General features: G+C 43.9%; 1 protein-coding gene across 1 annotated transcript; it reads right to left on the reverse strand.

Annotated features, from left to right (window-relative positions):
* Positions 1-10,188: 10,188 nt before the first annotated feature.
* LOC129536919 (olfactory receptor 3A2) lies at positions 10,189-11,148 on the reverse strand. Its single transcript, XM_055396128.2, has one exon. The coding sequence runs from the start codon at positions 11,134-11,136 to the stop codon at positions 10,189-10,191; it is 948 nt and encodes a 315-aa protein (XP_055252103.2). The 5' UTR covers positions 11,137-11,148.
* Between the last annotated feature and the right edge of the window lie 7,697 nt (positions 11,149-18,845).

The following is an 18,845-nucleotide window of genomic DNA, read 5'->3' on the forward strand; positions in this document are numbered from 1 at the left end:
GTAGTGTGTGATCCATTAATGTACTGATTGTTGCTTCACAACAAGCTGCAAAGAGAAATAGTAAGTCATTCAGCTTATAAGTGAGCACAGAGAATTTTTTAGAGGGTTTGCAAGGGGAAACTGCACCTCAGATTAATCCACAGAAGGGAGAAAAGAGCAGGGATTTTTCTGTCCAGAGCCCTCCTATCTTCTGTTTTCCATTGAAATTTCACCTGCATGATGCTCTCTTCCTCAAACTATAGAGCATGTCATTTGGCCCCTCAGCACTTGAAGTTGGATTCTATGTCTGACTCTTGATATTTCATCCAAGTCTGTAAGTTGATCTTAAAATAGTTTGGCTGAACTCAGAATAGTTTGGCCTAGTACAAAGCCTTTCAAAAAGTTGAGGGAAGAGCTACCAGGCAGGAGGAAAGCAAAGGCAAAAGCTCTGAGATGACAGAATTCTGTGAATTTGAGAACTGAAAGAAAGCCAAGATGGCAGATGTTTTGGGAACCAAAGAAAGCAGATGACACTGGTTGAGGTTGCCGATTACATCTAGGAGCAAGACCAGATAAGCATCTAGGCTGTTTTTCATTTTTCTAATATTTATAGCACATTTTTGAAATGATTTAAGCCGGAAAGTGATCAGGTTTAATTTCAACATTAAGAGAAATACTCTGGTGAGTGTAAGAAATGGATTGGAAAGAGATAAGAGAAGCAGGGGGTGTCCACAGAGCAAGGAGAATGAATCATAAAAGTACTGTTAATGCAAAAGTTAAGGAACCTAATGGGCTTTCCTGGTGGTCCAGTGGTTGAGAATCCACCTGCCAATGCAGGAGACATGGGTTCAATCCCTGGTCCTAGAAGATTCCAGGCAACTCAGCCCACAGGCTGCAACTACTGAGCCTGTGCTCTAGGCCTGTGCTCCACAACAAGAGAAGCTACCACTCGCTGCAACTAGAGAAGGCCTGTGCACAGCAATGAAGACCCAGCACAGCCAAAAATAAATAAAGCTTTTGAAAAAGATAGACAATGAGATCTATTGCATAGTATTATTTATATATATAAACATTTGTCGTTGTTGTTTAGTTACTAAGTTGTGTCTGATTCTTTTGAGACCCCATGGATTGTAGCCCACCAGGCTCCACTGCCTGTGGGATTCTCCAGGCAAGAATACTGGAGTGGCTTGCCATTTCCTTCTCCAGGGGATCTTCCCCACCCAGGGATGAAACCCACGTCTCCTGTGTTGTCAGGCTGATTCTTTACCACTGAGCCACCAGGAAAGCCCTGTATATAAATATACAGACATACAACATACAGACGGATAAAACATGTATTCTTTGAGGATATATGCATCCTTGAATGAGGACACATATGTGGGGAAAGAGTAAGGGAGTAGAAATTGGAGGTAATTAAAGACAGTAGAGCCAGAGAGATGCTTTCCAAGGACTGGTGGAGATAATATTCATAAACTGAGGTATATGATTTACTCAACTGTGCACCCACAAAAACAAAAATCAAACCAACAGCAGCCACCCACTTCCCTACCCACTGTCCTCATGGTGACCCATGTCAGGGAGGGGAAAGAGCAGAGATGGAGCCCCAATTTGCTTCATAGGGTAATGACAACTTGCTGCTCTGAGGGCTTCCGGGACCAGGTTCTCCGAGAGACCTTTGAAATAATCCAAACTTTTACTAGTGGGCTGAACCTGACTGCAGAGACCTTCCCTATTAATTAATTCAGCATCTAAGTCAGGGAACCTGAAGGCTAGAGGAAGCAGAACCTCCCTGGAGCCTCATTAATTAGGAAACAGTTGGGAGTCTCATAACTGATTCTGCTGGGATGCGACTGATGCAGTGTCTCAGCCTAATTTCTCATTTCCCTTCAGGGCTTCATGGAGCCAGGTCCTGTCTCTGGGCTTTGAGAGAATCCAGGCTGAGAGGTCTTGCTTTCCCCTTTGCATAAGTTCATGTCTTGATCCCGGGGAAGCTAGATACCGAACTTCTACTATGTCTGATACAGCTCTGTGCCCTCAGCTCCCAGGGCAGGGGTGAACACCCATTCAGTTCAGTTCCGTCGCTCAGTTGTGTCCAACTCTTTGCAACCCCATGAATCACAGCACGCCAGGCCTCCCTGTCCATCACCAACTCCCAGAGTTCACTCAAACTCACGTCCATTGAGTCGGTGATGCCATCCAGCCATCTCATTCTCTGTCGTCCCCTTCTCCTCCGGCCCCTAATCACTCCCAGCATCAGAGTCTTTTCCAGTGAGTCAGCTCTTCACATGAGGTGGCCAAAGTATTGGAGTTTCAGCTTTAGCATCAGTCCTTCCAATGAACACCCAGGACTGATCTCCTTTAGAATGGACTGGTTGGATCTCCTTGCAGTCCAAGGGACTCTCAAGAGTCTTCTCCAACACCACCATTCAAAAGCATCAATTCTTCAGTGATCAGCTTTCTTCACAGTCCAACTCTCACATCCATACATGACCACTGGAAAAACCATAGCCTTGACTAGACGGACCTTTGTTGGCAAAGTAATATCTCTGCTTTTTAACACATTTATCAATAAATGTCTGTGGACTAACAGTGATTAACAGCAAGGACCTTGAGATTGTCCTTAATATTTTTCTTTAATTGCTCAGAGAAGCATGTGGCATATTCTGCAAATGCACTTGAAAAATTAATGTTCATAGGGTTTGGTAAGGTGACTCTTTTGTTTCTCTGTCTAGCCTCAAGAGACTTTTAAAGTCCTGATGGCCAGAAAGTATGTTTCAGGATCTGTATATGTCAGATTTATCCAAAGGTATGCGGAGAAGGCAATGGCAAGCCACTCCAGTACTCTTGCCTAGAAAATCCCATGGATGGAGGAGCCTGGTAGGCTGCAGTCCGTGGGGTCGCTAAAGGTCGGACACGACTGAGCGACTTCACTTTCACACGTTGGAGAAGGAAATGGCAACCCACTCCAGTGTTCTTGCCTGGAGAATCCCAGGGACGGGGGAGCCTGGTGGGCTTCCGTCTATGGGGTCACACAGAGTCGGACACGACTGAAGTGACTTAGCAGCAGCAGCAGCAGCATGATGCTCTGAGGAGCTCCAGGGTCACCTTCTCAGACACTGTTCATGAAACTCCAAAATCCTAAATTTACTTACTGAGCAAGCTATTGGGGGCCATTGTTGATGTTTTTGTTGTTGTTCATTTGTCCAGTCATGTCCGACTCTTTGCTCCCCCATGGACTGCAGCATTCCAGTCATATCTTTTTGGCCTTTTATACAGTTCATGAGGTTCTCATGGCAAGTATACTAGGGTGGCTTGCCATTCCCTCCTCCAGTGGATCACGTTTTGTCAGAACTCTTTGCTATGACCCGTCCGTCTTGGGTGACCCTGCACAGCATTGCTCATAGCTTCATTGAGTTATACACGCTCCTTCACCACGACAAGGCAGAGATCCCTGAAGGGGTTTTGGGGCCATAGTAGTTTCTTAATGATTAACATCTGAGCTGAGGAGCACAGAGAAAGCCAAACCTTGAAAAATGAAGGTGTTAGTTGCTCAATTATGTCTGCCTCTTTGCCACCCTGTGGACTGTTGCTCTCCAGGCTCCTCTGTCCATGGAATTCTCCAGGCATGAATACTTGAGTGGGTAGCCACTCATGTGGCATCTAGGAATCTTTTCTTCAGGAAATCTTCCTGACCCAGGGATCGAACCTGGATCTCCTGCCTTGCAGGCAGATTCTTTACCATCTGAGCCACCAGGGAAGTCAAACCTTACTGGAGGCTTAATCAAATAATTTCCCAATCGTTGTTACTGTTTATTTGCTAAGTCACGTCCAACTCTTTGCAACCCTATGGTTGAATTCCCTATCCCTATGATTGCTTCCTTATCCTTCCTTATCTCCTGGAATTTGCTCAAACTCATTTTGAGCTGGTGATTCCATCCAACCACTTCATCCTCTGTTGCTCCCTTTTTCTCCTGCCTTTAATCTTTGCTAGCATCAGGGTCTTTTCCAATGAGTCAGCTCTTCACATGAGGTGGTCAAAGGGTTAGGACTTCAATTTTAGCATCAGCCCTTCCAATGACTATTCAGGGTTGATTTCCTTTAGGACTGACTGGTTTGATCTCCTTGCAGCCCAAAGGATGCTCAAGAACCTCCTAGTAAGCAAGCTTATTAATGTCTTTGAGGCCTGTCTAGATATGCTAAAGTCTTATACTGGGCCCTGGGGACATTGAGAGGAGTGTGCAGTGCTAATCCAGGTGGAGCTCTAGAACTCAGTCCAGTGGGAAACAGATAAAAATCACCTCCAATCCCTGTCACCCAGAGACACTTTCATACAACATATTGGTATATTTATGTCTAATATTTTTCTGTTTTCCTTCTTGTTGTCATTATAAGGAATTTCTCATACCATAAACATGCTACACAATATTCCACCTGTTATAGGTACTACCATATTTCCTAATTGATAGGCATTCAGGCTCTTTTGATTTGATTATTATTTTTTAAATTAAAAAATTTTGTGATAAAAACCACATGGCATAAAATTTATACTCTTGACCATTTATTTTTTTTGTTTTATTTTTTTATTGAAGGATATATAGCTCATGTACAATGCTATATAAGTTATAGGTATATGACATAGTGATTCACAATTTTTAAAGGTTATAGTCCATTTATAGTTACTATAGAATATTGGCTATATCCCCTAGGTTGTATAGGCTCCTTCTACTTAAAAAAATTATAAATAATATCATGACAAATATTTTTTTAAAGCTGATTCCATTTTGGATGGTTTATTAGGATGTAAATCTTTAGAAGTGGAATTATAGGATCAAATTATATGAACAGTAAGATTTTTTTAATATCTTATTTTTAATTAATTGTTTTTATTTTTGACTGCCTTGGGTCTTCGTTGTGGCAAGTTGGTTTTCTCTAGCTGTGGTGAGCTACTCTTCATTACCATGCTTGGGTTTCTCATTGTGGTGGCGTCTCTTGTTGCAGAGCATAAGCTCTAGGACATGTGGGCTCAGTAGTCATGGAACATGGGCTTAGTCACCTCGAGGCATGCAGAATCTTCCCAGACCAAGGATCAAACCTGTGCCCTGTGCGTTGGCAGGTGAATTCTTAACCACTGGACCACCAGAGAAGTCCTAATATCTTGTTTTAAAATAATATTTATGAAATTAATAATGTATTGAATAAAATTAAGGCCTGATCTTAATAATTTGATACATACACCTACAGGATTCTCTGATACTATACAAACCTCTTGCATTTGGCAGAGCATTAAAGACAGGGAGGGAAGTGGAAAAACTTTATAGTGAAAAAAAGGGGGATAGTTTCTAGTGTGCCGTAGACTGGAGGTTGGTGGCAGAGGAAAGATGGGAGTAAGGTAATTTTTTTCCTGTTTTCATATAGTGCTATCCAGAATCTACCAATATTATGTTGAACAGTGGTGGATTAAGTAAGCATTTTCTCAGTCCTGTTTTCAGAGAGAAGATGACAGAGAGGACTTCATATCCCATCTTAAATCCACAAAAATGTCCTTCCTGTGTGACTGCAAATGGCCCTGGTTTTCCTCTCTGTTCTCTGGCCACTCTGCATTTCCTCTGCCGATTCTTCCTCTTACACTGGATTGCCATGTTGGTACTTCTGGTCTTCCTTTGACCTTGATTCTGTATCATCGTTCCTTCCTCTTACACTGGATTGCCATGTTGGTACTTCTGGTCTTCCTTTGACCTTGATTCTGTATCATCGTTCCTTCCTCTCTCCCTGTTCTGTAGATGATCTCCTCTGTCTCCACAGCTCTAGATATGCTGATGTCTTCCAAATTTAAACCACCATCCACTGCCTTTTATATATCCACATACCCTCTTGTCATTCATCTCCCCTGCTCATCTCTCAGGAGTTCAAACTCTTCCCCATATTAATCCATTATGCACCCTTCCTCAGTTCCCGAAGTCAGAAATGGAGGGTCATCCTTGATTTTATTCTTTCTTGTATTTCCGGGATCCAGCCCACCACTGAAGCATCATGATTTCACCGCTGAAAGTAGCTAGATCATTTCTTTTTCTCTCTTTCCTGCTTCCATCCTAGCTCAGGTCATGTTCCCCACACCCTGGGCCACTACTTTGTTTGCTTCTGCTTCTGTCTGTCTTCAACCCATTCTCCTCATGGCAACCAGAGTGATCCATTCAACCTTAATTAAATCACCCCACTTCACTTGCTTAAAATACTCAAATGACTTCTCACTGAACTTATAATTTTAAGAAAAAACAGATTAAGCCAGACTTACTGGCTTCATCTGCACATACGTAACTCCCAGCCTCAACTTGTGTCACTCACATGAGTAACACCAGCACTGACTCTCTATCAGTCCTTGGATATACAGTTTTGTGCCTTTGAAGACGCTGTGTCTTCTCTCTGGAAAGTTCTTTCTTCAACTCCCTGAGTAGCTGACACCCTCTCAGCCATCTGGTCTTAGCTTACATGTCTTCCAGAGAGACCCTGTGACCAAAAAGTTCATTCAAGTTTTTTTTTTGTGAAAAAAAACCCAAGTGAATTTTTTTTTTTTTACCAATCCAGTAGTTGCCTGCTCCTCTCATTATTCTCTATTTCAGATTATAGCTTCCTTGGGGCACACATCAGTTTGTGATTATTTTCCTTATCTCTTTGCTGATCTTCAGGCTCGTGAAAGGAGGCCATCATGTCCATTTTGTTCACGGTGGTTTCCCATTCCTAGCTCAATGCCTGCATCAATAAATAATACCGCATAAATCAAGAAGAGAAGTAAGGAAGACGGACTCCTAAGCACAAGCATAAATGAGGTTGGTTTTTGTTGAGAGGCTTTGGGAGTCTGGGCTGTTCCCAGAAAGGGGTTTGGGTTGTAATGACCAAATGAGCTCAGGTTGTAAGGACATCAGCAGCAGGACAGAGGCCAACCATACAAACTGACTCCATGGGATGGCTGGGTGGTGGTGCTAAGACAGCTGTGACCACATCATAATTTGACAAGTGGAAGGTTTGTTATTGTTAGATTTGAAAAGTAGGAGGCGGTGGGAGCGGGGTAGTTAGAGCAATTCAATAAATCAATCATAGCCCATCTAGCAGTGGAACCAGGAACATGCCTGAAATCATTCATACTGTCCTCCAGCGGTGTGTCTTTGGCATAACTCTACTCTAAATGATGACTCTAAACTGACATGCTGTTTTATAACCTTACTTTAGCTTTAAAATGGTCCCTGCTACAGACTCATAAACAGTCTTGTTCCCATGAGACTTCAAGAAAATTTTTAATTATGTATATGGCTCAGATTAAACTTCTATTGCGTGGCTCTGGATGATATCTTCTTCCTCCAAAAATTATTTATTTTTGCATCTATTAGGCACTAAGATTAGATCACTTTTGTTCAGTCTGGACCTGAGCTGATTCAAAGCTGAGTTTCATTGTGAAGGTGAGCCAGTTACGATTTCCTAACAAACAATCCAGAAGAAAAGAGGGCTGTTGCCCCTGTTGCTAAGTCGCTTCAGTCGTGTCTGACTCTGTGCGACCCCATAGATGGCAGCCCATCAGGCTCCCCCGTCCCTGGGATTCTCCAGGCAAGAACACTGGAGTGGGTTGCCATTTCCTTCTCCAATGCAGGAGAGTGAAAAGTGAAAGTGAAGTCACTCAGTTGTGTCTGACCCTCAGTGACCCCATGGACTGCAGCCCACCAGGCTCCTCCATCCATGGGATTTTCCAGACAAGAGTACTAGAGTGGGTCGCCATTGCCTTCTCCAGAAAAGAGGGCAAAAGCTGTCAAAATGCACTTCTTAAAGAAGAAATACAACTGGCCAGTTAATATGTAAAAAGATACCCAACTACAGTTTTAACTGGAATTAAAGATCCAAATGAAAATATTGCCGTTTCTCAACCTTCAGTCTGTAAAAATTAAAGATATTTATTTATAACAACCCTTTATGAAAGGGAAGTGGTAAACAGACACTGTCCTGACTTAGTGGATGTACAAACTAGTGCTAAGTGTCATGGGGTAGATAAAGTGATGGAAGTGCTGGTGGTAAAGTTCTCAAAACGTTTTCTGGGTTCATCCTCACAAAAAAGCTCACGTAGAAAATTATATCAAAGGTAATTTAATGTGAAGAACCCTGGAGAGATGATTTCGTCCCAGCTTTTTATAGAACAAGTCCAGCCATAGAGAAGCACTTTCTAAGGTCACAAAGCAGTGGTTATAGCCCACACTGATGGGTGTCATTCTCAAGAATTTTTCCCTTTGAGAGAAGCTCATTCTCTTTTACCCCAAAGTGTCTGGAGACCCAAGAGTGTCAGGAAAGAGACCGATTTCATCTGTTTTCTTTAGACTGTCACCAGGTGCTGCACCCAGAGGCAGGGAGGCTGTTGATTCTGACGGCCCAGTGGGGTCATGGAGGATGAAGCCTCCGCACACACATCTTCCCTCGCTCTTCTCCATCTGTCAGTCCTACCCTGTCTTTCCAGGATCATCTCCGAGCCAGAGGAAGCAGAAAAGGAATACCTAAACTGCCTTGTATCATTACACCTCCATCAAAACTTAAACTTTTCTTTTCCTAATTGAGGGGTGGGGCCCAACAGTAACATCAAAGGTTCTAGTTATTCCATGGCCATATGCTAATAGGAAGTGATTCTATAGATGAATTTTATTCTCGTCTCCTCTCCTATTCATTCTTCATTTTCTCTACACCCATCCTTGACCTCGTTAGCATCCTTTAGGCATCTAGTTTGATACCCTTACTTCTCTCATCCTTTCTCATCTCCCATCCTCTCATGTCCTTTTCCTAATTTCCATTTTTGCTGCATATTTCTTTTGCTCACCATCCTGTCCATCCCTCCACATATCCTCATTTTCATCTTCTGTCCTCCACTCCCAGGCCTTTCTTACTTCTCACTCTCGTGCCTTTTCTTCTCGTTTTTATCTCAGCCTATCCTTCCAGTTTCTTGACTCCAAAAGAGATTACAAAGAAGACAAGCTCCAGGTGTAGCCATGGACACTTATGGGAATGATAAAGTAGAGAAACATCAGGATTACCAGGACAGGGTAAGCATCTTTCCAAGGGAGGATGAGAAAAGTTTACAAATCAATAAAGGATGAACTGAATGCTGCGTGAACATCAGGATGAGGAAATTCTCTGTGTTGGAGCTGTGCTGATGTGTTAGGAGAAAGTTAGAGGTGTCACTCCTGGGGACGACATTTATGGATATTTTTTGAGCTAGGAGGTTTGGGAGAGAAAAGCAAGACTTTTGAGAAGGTTATTTAGGATATTCTATGTGGAAAATTTAAGGAAATTATAGTACAAATGCCTCTTTCAAAGACTTTATCATTTATATGAGGAAGGGACATCAAATAAAAGAAAGACAGTAGAGGATGGAGATAGAATGTTCGTTTTTTGATCTTAAGATATATCACAAATGCTTTAATATAGTTTTTATTTAGTGGGCTCTTTCTTTCTGTAGACCCAACCTGTGCTCTAGACATACTCTGGGATTCTTGTGTGGTTGTGAAAAAAAGGAAGTAATTTTCTGGGAAGCAAAAGGCAAATAATAAAGTAGAATAATCCTTGGCACTGAGCTCACAATTTAGGACAGCATTCTGCACCCTGATCTAGAGGGAATCTCACATACCCACCAGAAGAATACTTGATATTATTGGTTACTTAGACTGTGGTTAGCCAAATAACCCTTCCCTATTAGGACATTGCTACCCAAGACCTACCAGACTTCCAAGTCCTCAACTCTACCTGGAAAGTGAGCACGGTCAAAAGCAAAGTAGCAGCTTGCCCTGGGAACTTTCTCTGCAGAACCTAACTTCTTATCCCCCTATTGTGTTTGTTTTTTTTCTACTCCACACATCACTATGCGATCTACCATATAAGATGCTTCTTTATACTTGATGATGTTGTCTCCCTTCATTAGAATGTGAGTTGTGTGAGTGCTCAGACTTCTATTTTGTTCATCAGTGCTCTGGAAGAATGTCTAGGTCACAGAAGAATTCAATAAATACCTATTGTATAAATAAATGAATGAATTCTGTAGGTTTTCTTTGCAGAACAAGCACACAACACAAATCTTCAGGCAGCAGAGCTAGGAAAATGGTTATGAACCATTTTTCCAGGTTACTGCCCTCATGGAAAATTTCCCCCAAGCCAGAAAAGGCTGGAAAGGAGGGACCCTACCATCCCTCATGCCAGTGACCGCCTCCCTATAAGTACCCGCCACAGGGCACCCTGAACGTCAGGGTTTCTAAGGCTGTAGATAAGTGGGTTCAGCATGGGATTGATAACTGTGTTGAAAACTCCAACTCCCTTATCCTTGTCTGAAGCCTCCTCTGAACCCAGGCGCATGTAGTTGAAGATACCGGTCCCATAGAAGAGACAGACCACAGTTAGGTGGGAGCCACATGTGGAGAAAGCTTTCTTCCTGCCCTCCACTGAGTGGATTTGTAGAACTGCAGCTGCCACCTGGATGTAGGAGATGATGATGAGAACCACAGGTGTACCTGCCATTATGAAACCCACGCCAAAGAGCAGCAGCTCATTGAGCTGAGTGCTGGAGCAAGAGAGCTGGAAGAGCTGTGGGAGGTCACAGTAGAAGTGATTGACCTCGTTGGGACCACAGAAGTTAAGGGTGGTTAGGGCAATAGTGTGGGTCAGTGCATTGGTGAAGGCAAAAGCCCAGGACACAACCACTAGTATCCTCTGGACCGTCTGGCTCATACAGGTGCTGTAGGTGAGAGGTCGGCAGATGGCCAAGAATCGATCATAGGCCATGGCTGTCAACAGGAAGCAGTCCATCCCAGCCAGAAGGTGGAAGAAGAAGAGCTGGGAGACACAGGCTTCATAGGGAATTGTGTGTTTGTGGGATACGAGACGACCCAGCATGGCAGGAACGGTGACGGTGATGCACCCAATGTCCAGCGCTGATAGGTTCCCCAGGAAAAAGTACATGGGGGTGTGGAGTTTGGGTTCCACCAAGATGGCTGCCAGGATGCTGAGGTTGCCCCCAACAGTGACCAGGTAGGCAAATAGGAAGAGTACAAAGACCACAGGCTGTAGATTTTCTGTTCCCACTAAGCCCAGTAAAATGAATTCAGTTACAGCTGTCCTGTTGGTTCTAGCTTCTGGCTGCATGAGTCTCTGTAAGGAAATGTTGCAGGATTGGAAGTTTCCATCTACTTAATGTACTTATTCAACATAAATATTGTAAACCACATATGTTCAAAGCCCATGGTAAGTTCCTAGCTGTCCAGGTGATGGTTTCCCCACTCCCCAGGGCCACTTATGCACACACGGACTTCCTTCATCCCTCCGTGTCTTTATCCTGCTCCTGGTTGAGATGCCCCAAACCACCAGAACTCTGTCCCTCCCATCTCCTCCCAGCTGAAAACTGTTAGAATACTTGGGAAAATAAATTCAGATAAAAGCAAACTTCCTCTTTGAATACAGTGAGATTAAAATGGAAATCCCCCAGTTTACTCTGAGGGATCAGCCCAAACCAACAAACAGATTTCAAAGTAGAAAAATTAATGGTATTTGCAGAGAAATATCTAGAAAGCATTTGAAAACACAACCTAGGTTCCGAGACTTCTAGGAATATTGACGATCAAACCAAGGTATGGCAAGAGTCAGAAAGAAGATACCCATGACTGTGGCTATCAGGAACTCCAGGCTTTTCTCCAATGTGGGGGACATAGTCCGAAGAATAAAATTAAAAATCTTTATGTCAATAAATTGCTAATATTATTTGCTAATTTTGTTGCTAATTAAGCCCTTACATGAGACTTTGAATAATGGCTTATTTTAAAATAATTTATTCTTTTCATAGTGTCTGATACTTGCTTCTGGAATCAAAATTTTAAGCATGACCTGTGGATTGGTTGCTATTAGATGCAGTTAGTTTTCTGTACAGCAAAATCACCCATCGTCCACTTGCCCTTGTTTCAGGCATGGTAGCCTGACCAGTAGCTCTAATGGCATGTGTGCATGCTCTGTAGTGTCCAACTCTTTGTGACCTTTTGAATTGTAGCCCCCCAGGCTCCTCTGTCCATGGGATTTCCCAAGCAAGAATACTGTACCTATTATGCGTGTGCATAATAGAGAACTAGATTGAGATAAGTCTTTCAGATCTTATAATAAACTCTTGATTAAAAAAAAAGTCCATGTCTCTCTATTGCCCATGGAATAAGCAGAGCCAGGGCTTCACTAAGAGTAACATTGTTTCCCTGCATAGAATGTACTGGATCAGAGGCTGGGAAGTCAGAACAGAAGGGAAAGGGTGATGAGAGCCTGAGCTTGGGTGAAAATTGGGTATGGTGATCTCTAAGATATCCTTAAAATTCTGAGATCACACGATCTGTGAGATACAGGGATCATCTTCAGGCCTGATCATCACTGATGAAATTAATAATTGATAAATACAGATAGGGAAATCACTGGATGGAGAGTAGTTCTTTTCATATATTATGTGAGAGTTGGACTGTGAAGAAAGCTGATCGCCGAAGAATCGATGCTTTTGAACTGTGGTGTTGGAGAAGACTCTTGAGAGTCCCTTATACTGCAAGGAGATCCAACCAGTCCATTCTAAAGGAGATCAATCCTGGGTGTTCATTGGAGGGGCTGATGCTAAAGCTGAAACTGCAATACTTTGGCCACCTCATGTGACAAGTTGACTCACTGGAAAAAACTCTGATGCTGGGAAAGGTTGGGGGCGGGAGGAGAAGGGGACGACGGAGAATGAGATGGCTGGATGGCATCACCGACTCTGTGGACATGAGTTTGAGTGAAATCCGGGAGTTGGTGATAGACAGGGAGGCCTGGCGTGCTGTGATTCATGGGGTCACGGAAAGTCGGACATGACTGAGCGACTGATCTGATCTGATCTGATCTGACCTGCTCTCTGTTTTTGCTTTGGAGTCCATTTTGACCCAAGCATTGATTGTAACCCTGTGGTTTTCTAACCTCCTTTCTCATGCTATTTTCTGTACTGGCGATGACTTCCTTCCAACTCCACATGCCCAGGTATTTCAAGAATTGACTCCAATGCTGACTTCTGAATGAATCCTACCTGGAAACTTCTCCATCTCAAAAGGAGCTCTGTCTCTTCTAAACTTCCACTACACATTATTTTATTGAACTTATTACAGTTTCCCTTCTAGCTAAGTTATTTTTCTATAGAGTCTATCTCCCCTACTTCTCAGTAAGCTACTTGAGGACAAAAATATCAATACATGTTTGACTCAGTTTTGCAGTAACAGTACTTAGCACAATACTTCCCTTATGGTGTATACTCAATATTTTTAAATAAATAAATGGATGAGTCAAGTATTCATAGGATTTCAGAGAAAGAAAACATCAGTATGAGCTAGAGTTTTCATGGAAGAATCTCTGGTTGTATTGGAATCTGGGCTAGAATTTTAAGTGTGTGCGTGCTTAGTCGCTCAGTTGTGTCAGACTCTTTGTGACCCCATGGACTGCAGCCCTCCAGGCTCCTCTGTCCATGGGATTCTCCAGGCAAGAATTTTATGGATTAGTATAGTTTAAGGAAGTTCCAGGGGCAGTGCATGTGCAAGGTTGCTGTAAGGACTACTGATTTCTTTGGTTTTGATGGGACAAGCAGATAGAAATCTACGATGACATGTTCCTTGTCATGTAAACCACTCAAAATAGTAAGGCCCTTAGGAGAAGTGTACTTTACAGACAAGCAAGTTATGGCCAGGGATAGAAGAGCAACAGAACAGCTGCTGACAACCCTCAGTTGGCTGGAGATGCAGCCTGTTTGAAATCAGTGGGATTCTGGGACGAACTCAGATCTTCCAGAGACATCTAGAGTGCCTGCTGGGTATCATGCCCATCACTGAGGATTACCACTCTCAGGGCTTCATAATGAGCCTCGGTTTCTCCCTACTGAGCCATGACAACCTCCTACTCTGGAATTCCACCCAACTCCTCCAAGATTCCAGTGATGAAACAGTTCAGCAAGGCCTCTGACTGGAGTCAAGTTTCTAACTACCTGATAAAGTGGGTCCTGGGCAGCAAAGTGGACTCAGTGAATCCCCTTAATACTTACTCCTAAGAGTTGTAGGGGCTTCCATGATAGCTCAGCTGGTAAAGAATCTGCCTGCAATGCAGGAGATCCCAGTTGGATGCCTGGGTTGGGGAGATCCCCTAGAGAAGGGATGGGCTACTTATTCCAGTATTCTTGAGCTTCCCTGGTGGCTCAGATGGTAAAGAATCTGCCCGCAATGCAGGGGACCTGGGTTTAATCCCTGGGTTGGGAAGATCCCCTGGAGGAGGGAATGGCAACTCACTCCAGTATTCTTGCCTGGAGAATCCCCATGGACAGAGGAGCCTGGCAGGCTATAGTCTATGGGGTCACAAAGAGCAGGATGAGCAACTAAGCACAGCACAGCACAAGTGTTGCAGAGAACAGGCTTCATCCAAGAGAAGGAGACATGGACAAAAGGGCCCAGAAAAGGAGCCAAGATATTTGGGTTACAGTCCCAGATCTTCTAAAAAGGCTCCCCACTTCAGGGGCATCAGTTGCACCAAGTATAAAATCAGTTTGAGCTGATGGCAGCAGAAGCCCCATTTCTGCTTTGTAAGAGCAGAGGAAGAAACTGCTCTTACAAAGTGAGGACTCTTACAGAGTAAGGACTATGAGTACTCACCCTGACACAGGCGTAGACACCAGAGAGTGTTTTCAGGAGAAGATGAGGAGCTCTGCAGACCTATCCACCCAGAAATCCAGGAAGGGGCTATGTATAAGAAAACGAAGGAAATCATAGGACTGTCTTCTCGATGGTATCCCCTGGCGGCCTCAGAAATTAGCCCTCCCAGGAAAGCAGAGACAAATGGCGAAGAGAAACAAGTTGTTTTATAAACAACTCAAGCTCTCCATAAATACAGTAGCAGTGCCTCATACCTTCTCGTATTCAGACTCTCCTTGGAAAAAAAAAAGGTTATCTCTAGCCTTGGCTTTATGGCGGGTCATTAAGTCAAGTGATATATAGTCCACTAATGCTGAGGTTGCTGAGGTCTGCAGGACTTGTCTGTATTCTCCAGGTCACCCTGGAAGTTAGAGGTGTAACTGAGACTAGATATGGGTTTCCTGAGGGAGCAGTTTTCTTTCTCAGATGTCAGCCGCAAGCAGAGCCTATGAGCAGAGAGCAGCTAATTTCCAGACTTGCTGTGGACCTGGGGTTGTGGAGGAAGCCCCAGCAGAGAGGAAGAGGGAGCAGCTTTCTTCAAATCCAGTTTCCTAATGAGTCCTCGAGAATGTGGGGCTTCCTCCCTCAGAGCCTCATTAGTGGGGCCTCTGGGACTGTGTCTTGGGGATCCTGTAATGATTCTGGAAGTGCTGGTAAAAGAGGTATGTTGAGGGACTTCCCTGGTAGTCCTGAGGTAAAGAATCCTCTTGCCAATGCAGGGGACATGGGTTTAATCCCTGATTGGGGGAAAATTACACATGCTGTGGAGCAACTGAGCCTGTGCACCACCACTATTGCACCTGTGCTCTAGAGCCCGGGAGCCACAACTACTGAAGCGTTGCAGCTACTGAAGCCTTCATGCCCTAGCACCCGTGCTACACAAGATAAGCCACAGCAAGGAGAAGCCCGCTCATTACAGCAAGAGCGTAACTCCCATTCACTGCAACTAGAGAAAGCCTGTGCACACTAACGAAGACCCAGCACAGCCAAAAATAAATAAATAAAATTATTTTTTTAAAGTTTGACTCACTTAAAAAAAAAAAGACGTATGTTGAGCTTGAAGGACTCCTGGTTAGGTCTCAGCATACTCTGAGAAATGAAATACCGTTTATGTCCAAAAAGAAATAATTTACTCATTAACAATAATTTCCATACCTGGCTGTGGTAGGTCCTCAAAGATATGCAGGTGTTAATCCCTGAAATCAACTTTAAATCATGTAAAAGGATCTTTGCAGGTGTGATTGTTAGGGGTCTTCATCTGGGGAGATTATCCTGGATTGTCTAAGTGGGCCCTATGTGATGTGTAATCATAAGAGTCCCTTTAAGAGAGAGGTGGAGAGATATTTGACTACAGAAATGAAAAAGGCAATGTGGGGACTTCCCTGGCAGTCCAGTGGTTAGGATGCCGAGCTTACATTGCAGGGGGTGCAGGTTTGAATCCTGGTCAGGGAACTAAGAGCCCATATGCCACAGGCCATGGCCAAAAGACAATGTGATGACAGACATGGAGATTGGAGTGATGTGGCCACAAGGCAAGGAATGCCAGAAGCCACCTGAAACTGGAGAAGACATGGAATAGCTTTCCCCTGGAGCCTCCCAAGAGAACTCTTTCCTGCTGACATCGTGAAGTTAGCCCTGTAGGACTCACTTTTGACTTTTGGTCTCCAGGACCCTGAAAAGACACATTTCTCTTATTTTAAGTCACTAGATTTGCGGTACTTTGTTATAGCAGCAACAGGAAATGAATATACTGGCCAATATATTCTGGCAGGGACTTGAATTTCCTCCAGTTTATAGAGGAGCAGTGTGAAGGTGATCATTAGGGCCCAAGGAGTGGGGTAGAACATAAGGCCGAACAGGGAGAGTTCATTGACACGGGATCACCTGTCATGATTCAGAATTTAACATCCAGGCAAGGGTGCCTGGGGCTGATTGTAATAGGCTGCCGAGGTGTTGGTTATAAGGCCTCTTTAGGATCTGGGAGAAGGGGATTTCCCTGGTGATCCAGTAGTTAAGGCTCCACGCACCCAGTGCAGGGGGGCTGGGTTTGATCCCTGGTCAGGGAACGATCTCACATGCTACAATTAAGTGTCCACGTGCCGCGACTAAAGATCCTGATGCCAAAACTAAGACCTGGGGAAGCCAAATAAATAACTAGCAAAAATAAATATTATTAAAAAAAAATCCATCAGACCCAGTTTGACTGGCCTACATCTGGGAAGGTGTCTTCCTCCAGGTCCCTGGGTTGGCAGAAGTGTTCCCAGCCTATGGTTTCAAGGAGTAGAAGCTGGGTTATGGGGTCACTTCAAGATCTGCAGTCAGACAGAAGTCAGTGGGCCCGCCTCTGAGGGCACAGAAGAATATGTTTTCTGATGGGTCCCTGGACAAGCAGGTGTGTTCTTGACCTATGCCTACAAGGTGCTGGAGCCAAGTTACAAGACTGTGTCAGTGTCTGCAGTTGGACCAGGGTTGGACAGTGTGTCTTAGGGGTGTGGATGGCCATCACCTGCCTTGTCCCTGGATGGGCAGAACTGGCAGCTAAGAGGGCCTCAGAATGGGCCATGGGCCATTTCAGCATCCACAGCCAAGGCTGAGGTTGATGTGCTCATTATCTAGGGCACAAGTGGGCCTGACTAATGCTGGGTTTCTTGACAGATGTTGGTGACAGAATCAAGGCCAAGAGGGGCTGTAGCTGAATCCACAGGGCTGTTCCCAGGCCTGTATCCAGGACTCCTATCTGCAAGTCTGCCAGTTGGGCACAGTCTTGTCTTCTCAAAATAGCCCTCTTTGGACTTGACTCCACTGGTGTCTCATAATCTCTTACCTAGATATCAAAGCTCCCACAAGGGCACTTTTTTGTCCAAATTATTATTTCTAATGGAGTAATATGAGTGAAGAAAACTCTTCTTTTCTGTTATCATATATCTGTAATATCAGGCTTCCCTGGGGGCATACTGGTAAAGAATCCACCTGCCAATGCAGGAGATGTGAGTTCAATCCTTGGGTGGATGAGATCCCCTGGAAAAGGAAATGGCAACCCACTCCAGTATTCTTGCCTAGGAAATCCCATGAACAGAGGAGCCCAGACCAGGGATCAAACCTGTCTGCAGTGGCAGGTGGATTCTCTACTTCTGAGACACCAGGGAAACCCTGCTTCTTTTAAAGAATAGGGTTGTTGCAGGAATGATGTCAAAGAGTGATAATGACATTCTGTATTGTTTAAACCTTTACAATATGATATATTATATATATTGGGTTGGTCAAAATATTCATTTGAGTTTTTCCTTAACAGCATATGGAAACAAACAAACTTTTTGGCCAACCCAATGTGATACATTTTAAGTAGCAAAGAGATTCCCAGGTTGGGATGAAAATGAAGAGACAAATTCCAAAGGAAAGGAAATCTCCCAATTGTTAAAGAAACCTTATGTTCCTGAGTGCTGGGAACCTGTGTCCTTGGTCATCCTTTATGAAGCTGAACCAGTTGATGCATTCCACCCAGGGATGACGTCACACAGAATTATCCCTCAGAATTATCCCTTGATGTGACTTGAGATGAGTGTTCAGATGGGAAAAAGGCCAGAGGCACAGGAATTCTGGGGAGTAAACAACTAGCTCTGTTTTGCAACTAAGTCTGTTACTTGCTATAGGTAGAAGAAGTGATGGTGGAATTTGTTGTGTTTCTTCAGGGTCAACAGTGAGACAGTCTTTTTGTTCATTCCAAATCAGAGAACATTAGAGGTGAAAGAATATCAACCATTATCTTGGGCATCTGTCAAGTTCAGGCCCAGGGAAAGTAAAGGACCCGACCAAGGTCAGGAACACTGTGGATGAGAGGAGCCTGTTGGGCTACAGTCCATGGGGTCACAAAGAGTCTGACATGACTGAGCATACACGCGATATCTCCATCTTTGCTTCTCAAATCCTTTTGCTTGTAATTATGTTTATCCCTGTTCCTCATTTTTCATCTTCATTTCCCACAAACTCTCTGCCTCCATCCAATCTTGTTTTGCTTCCTTCCCTCCTGTCCTTTCAGTCCCTTCATCCCCATAAAGAATCATGAGAAACCAATCCTGCAGGTGCAGGTAAAGGGGAAGTTTTAGGGAAATTAGTCAGAAAATACCAGAGGCACAG

Source organism: Moschus berezovskii, chromosome 20 (genome assembly GCF_049115385.1).
Source record: "Moschus berezovskii isolate FMDL1 chromosome 20, NW_MosBer_1.0, whole genome shotgun sequence".
Lineage (NCBI taxonomy): Eukaryota > Metazoa > Chordata > Mammalia > Artiodactyla > Moschidae > Moschus > Moschus berezovskii.